Genomic DNA, 5,058 nt, shown 5'->3' with positions numbered 1-5,058 from the left:
AACCTAGTTCCAGCTCTCATTTTTAAAAATTGTTGGCGGGGGAGATAGCTCGGCTGACTAAGCACCTGCCTGGCAATCACCAAGTCCTGCGTTTGATCCCTGGTACTGCATGCCGTGCCACCCCAGAACTCTGGGTATGGTGGTGCAGGCCTGTTATCCCAGCACCAGCAGAGCTGAGACAGCAGGATCACTATGAGTATGAACTACAGAGTTAGACCCTGTAACAAAAAAAAAGTTGATTATTGTTTTCTGGGTAATATATGTGCTCATATCCAGTTTTTAGCAATATAGCCATAGTCGGGTGTGGTGATGCATACCTGTAATCCCAGCAATAGGCAGGCTGGGGCAGTAGGATCACAAATCAGTTGGTACCTGTCTACGTGTTACTAAGCCTCTGAAATCTATTAGGTCTCTTCTGGGTTCCTTTCCGTGGAGTGACCACATGCAGAAGGAAAGAAACTTGAGTATTCACTCTGTAACTAATAAGTAAGATTACAGGACCTCATATGTGGCTTATTTCTGTTTCTCCTCTTTGGAGGAATATACAGACATGTATTTTCCTGCTTCTTTGACATTGGGTCTGTCATGAGACTTGTTTTGGCCAGTGAAATATGTCAGTTTAGGCAGAAACTTTTGGAAATAGACATAAAATGTATTCCTTTCTTCTGCTAATTGGCAATATTCCAGAAAGGCCCCAAGAACTTACATCTTTAAGCGAACATGATCTGGAGCTATTGTTCCACTAACCAAAACTGTACATGTATAACACAAGTGAGAGATGAATCTTTGTCATTTTAAACCTGTATAATTTTAGAATTATTTCTTCATGCCATATAGGTCCTGACCGGGTTGAAGATCCAAACCAAATTTATTATTTTTTCATGTGCCCTATCATCAGAATAAAACCCATGGAAGTACCTCACCTGCTCTTTCTCCTATATTCCCTCTCTGTCTTTGCCTCAGCCATCACTATCTATTCACTTAACCAAGACAGAAACTTGGGAGCACATCTCAGCTCCTCTTGCATGTTCCCATGCGTCTTATGACTCAGGAAGGTTTTTAGATGCTTATTTTCTAAGAATCTCTCAAATCTACCCTCTTTATCCAGTCTGAGTCTACATTTTGTTGCATCTTGCCCAGAGAATTACAGTGATCTTTATGATGTTTTACTTTTCGCCAATACCAGACTTTCCTAACTCCATCTTCCATGTGGCTTCCAGGGTTATTTTTACAAGACGCAGACTTGGACCATCCCGCTCTCCTATGTTTCCCCATTGTTTATAAAATAAAGTCAAAATATCTTAGCACGGCGTGCCAGGCTTTCTAACTCTTTAGCCATATCGCTGATTCAGCAATACCTTGTTTCTATTTTTCTGCTTCTGTATCACATACATATAGAGATTATAATACTCTTTGACTGATCCTTCTAAGCTTAGGCTTCATTTATTCTAAGGAAATCATCCCCAAAAGTCTTAAGTCTATCACTATGTCACTTCTCTGCCTAAGATATATTTTTATTGCTGTATGTGTCCTTTCTATAATTTTTTTTTGTTTCTAGGGTGATTGTTATGGCCAGAGTTGCTAATGATTACAATCTTCTTGAGGATGGGGGATACCTTATCTATCACCATGTCTTGAAAGCATAGTACTTAGTCATATTACAAACACATAAAAAATGTTATGGAAAAAAATGTTATGGAATTGAAATAAGGCATTTTATCAGACAACCTAACATCTGTGTATTTTTAACATAGCTTAAAATTATTGAGGGTTAACTATATGTCAGGTGCACAGGAAGCATTCAGTGAGCTTCGCTTTACTAAGTCTAATAACCCTCAGTCATTGAGACATGCACAAGGTATCTAACCATCCTTGACTGCATTATCCTGAGAAAATCAGACTGCGTCCTTTTGGCAGATGGATCATTCTAGACTCTTAGGTAGTAACTGAATGGATTATTATGTATTATTTTCTTTTCTCTTAAAAAAAACCTTTTAATTAATTGGTATGGGGTTTTGCTATGCAGACTCAGAGTGATCTTCCTGTCTCAGTCTCCCCAGTGCTGGGATTACAGGCATGTGCCACCACACCTTTTTCCGGACCAGCATGGCATGTGGTACCAGGGATTGAACTCGGATCCTTGCACTTGCCAGGCAGGCACTTAGACCACAAAGCTGTCTCCCCCAGCCATGAATGTGTTATTTTCTTATGAAGTATATAAGTGAGTCTATAGCAGAGCCACTATATATAACTGACATTTAAGGTTTTTCACCTATAGCTTTTAAGGGCAAGTTCAGTTCCATTATTTAGCTTCATTATTGGAAAAGTATAACATACATATTTCATTTGAAGCATAACATTGTTACCAAGTAAAAAAGGGGCTTTATAGCTAAGTGCGGGGTTAACTCAAGAAAATAGGAGCAAGAAAGAATAACGTGTTTCATACAACTTCCCAAGATTTCATTATTGCATACACCCCCAAAGAATTTCAAATTATCTTTGAGTAAGTGACAGAAGTGTATAGATGAAATTTATGACTTATGGGTCTATCGACAAGATTTGAGGACTCCCACAGCTATGAGAAGATATATGGCGCTATGACTGTCCCCGCTGGCTGGAGCATTCAGTCTTCTAATTCATCTCTTGTTGCTGATATTTTTCCATTATCCTCAAATAGTAATAGGTGTATGTGTGAGCCTCGCTCAGCAATACATTTCAAAAACCCAACATTTCTTTCTTAAGGAGTTCATGGATTCATCCAGTATTCAAATATTGTCCAGAGAGAGGAATTCAGTCCTTTCCTATTGCTTTCAGTCCACACCCAGCGTTGAGCACGCGGGAGGCAGAACCAGCTGCGTTCGCCCGAGGACCAAACGCCCTGCGATGAGGGAGGGAGTCAAGCAATCACCAGCCTCCTGGCCTTTTTGCAGAAATACACAAAATGTGTAGAGTCGCCTAATTTTGTCCCCTCCTAACCTGTTCACATGACAATTGGCTGCTCGGGCGAATGTTGTTTTTCGCCGCAGCCAGGTGTGGAAGGGCGGTTAACACTCACTCGACAAAAGTCCTCCCAGTGCCATTTGGGCGTTGCACGCGTTCGCTGCCGGGGTTCAGCCCGGAGCGCCTTCACGCGCAGCCTTTTTGTTTATTCGAGGATGGAGGGGCGGAGAGGGTGAGAACCTCAACGTGCTGGAGCCGCAAGGCTCTATAAAGCCCGGGATTCAGGCCTGATGGCAGAACGCAAGCTGGCCGCCGGCCTCTGCGGAACCGCGCCGAGCCATGGAAGCTGCGGGGAGCCGGGCCTGCGAGCGCCCGGCCTGCGAGCACCGCCCCCGGCCGCCCCCGACCCCCGACCGCCCGGCCCCAGCCCCGGCAGCAGGCTCAGGGTACAGCTCGGGGCCCTCGCAGCCCCTCCCAGCGCCGGGCCGCCCCTCCCCCTCAGCCCCTCTCCCCGCGCCGGGCTTAGGTGGAGCCTCCCGGCCGGGTTCAGGTCTCCCTGCACCCTTGTGTCCCCATCCCGCAGATCCGCAGGCTTCTGGAGGCCGTGGGAGGCGCGCGGTGAGCTGGAGCCCGGGGCGCGGCGACGTCCTGCGGAGGCGGCGGAGGCGGAGGCGGAGGCGGTGAGCGCAGCGGCGGGCGCGGCTCGGGCGGAGGCGGGAGCTCAGCCGGGGTCGGCGGGCGGCGGCGCGCCACGCCCGCCCCTGCATCTGGCGCGCTGGTGATCGGGCGGAGGTCCGGCTGCTGCGGGGCCGGGTCACGTCCCTAGCGTTTCCGATTTCGTCGAAGGACACGTGCGTAACGGCGATTCGTCTCTTTCGTACCCAGATGCCCAGCGGCCTTGGAATGACCGCAGCCCCAGGAAAGCCTGCCCAGTACCGGCACCCGGTCAGGTGAGTGCCAGGCCTGGCCGCGGCTCTGCTGCTTCTCCAGCGCCGCGGAGCAGCCGGGCCCCCACGGCCGGCTCGGAGCTGGTCCTGCGGCTTTCCTCTTTTAGTCTTTCTTCAGGGGTGCTCCTGTCCGCCTCAAAGAGGTCCGGTTACTGAGCTGCTAATATCGGTGGATACCTCGTAAGTGCTTAAAGACTAGGCTATGAACAGAGAGAGCATGGTATAGTAAAGACGAGGCTAGCATCTTCCAACTAAAAAAAAGTGTTTTTTTTTTTTTAAACCTAAAGGTCCCAATGAAATGGAGTTTTACTGCTGAGTATGCATATAATGGGCTTAACAGCTGTAGTTTTACGGCAAATCAAGGTTGACGCTAAAGAGAAAATGGAAATGCAATAAAACCCACAAAGGTTACCAAGAATGACCCTAAAAGCATTGAAAACTTATTTGAAATAATAACGAGCAAATGTTTACTTTTTTTTTTTCTACAGGGAGTCATCCTTCCTATGAGTTTTTTTTTTCTCTTTTCTTTTCTTTTCTTTCTTTTTTTTTTTTAACCATTATGCTGTTTTCCTGCTTGTGAAAACTTAAATGAAAAGCCTTATGAAGTTCGTGTTTAAGAAGCATTATTAGTCAATGCATATTAACTTCCCATGATGAGCTAGCACTAGTTGAAGGACACAGGGAAAAGTAATCGCAGCACCTAGCAAGTACTGCAGTGGAATTTACTTGGGTCAGTTTTTACACCTATGGACTGGGCGAGAAGTGACTGGCTGTGGTGGGAATGGGGACCCTGCGGGAAGCATGTTATCAGAAGTGGGAGCTGGCCGAGTCTCTACACAGGTGCCTGGAACAGCGTGGCAGGTGACCAGCAAGGAGCTACAATTTAGGTGTGTGAAGTTGTTCCAGTAGGGTAGCCAGAGGCCAGAACCCTTGGGTGTTACTCTGTACTGAGGGCTTCTCAAGGGATTTTATAGAAGAGTAGAATAATCAGGTTTGTCTTTCAGAAAAAGCACTCCTGCATAACTATCATATTGAGAGTTCTTTATTGTTCATCCAGGAGCATACTGCAACTTCTCTTGCCTTTTGAATTATGCTCTTTGTTATTTCCTATATGCTAGTTCTGGAGGTATTAAAATATTTCAAGTTTGTATAACTAGAAAATCTTACTTTT

The 5,058-nt window shown here is 46.1% G+C and overlaps 1 protein-coding gene across 1 annotated transcript in view; it reads left to right on the top strand.

Annotated features, from left to right (window-relative positions):
- Positions 1 to 3,782: 3,782 nt before the first annotated feature.
- Ripply2 (ripply transcriptional repressor 2) overlaps positions 3,783 to 5,058 on the top strand; it is a 4,730-nt gene continuing 3,454 nt past the window's right edge. Inside the window, exon 1 of the mRNA XM_012514035.2 lies at positions 3,783 to 3,890. Coding sequence (XP_012369489.1) covers positions 3,826 to 3,890 — 65 coding nt within the window. The 5' untranslated portion in view covers positions 3,783 to 3,825. The remainder of the gene's footprint in view (positions 3,891 to 5,058) is intronic.

This window comes from Octodon degus, unplaced genomic scaffold (assembly GCF_000260255.1).
Source record: "Octodon degus isolate 3935 unplaced genomic scaffold, OctDeg1.0 scaffold00022, whole genome shotgun sequence".
NCBI lineage: Eukaryota > Metazoa > Chordata > Mammalia > Rodentia > Octodontidae > Octodon > Octodon degus.
This window is presented reverse-complemented; position numbering and strand designations above follow the sequence as displayed.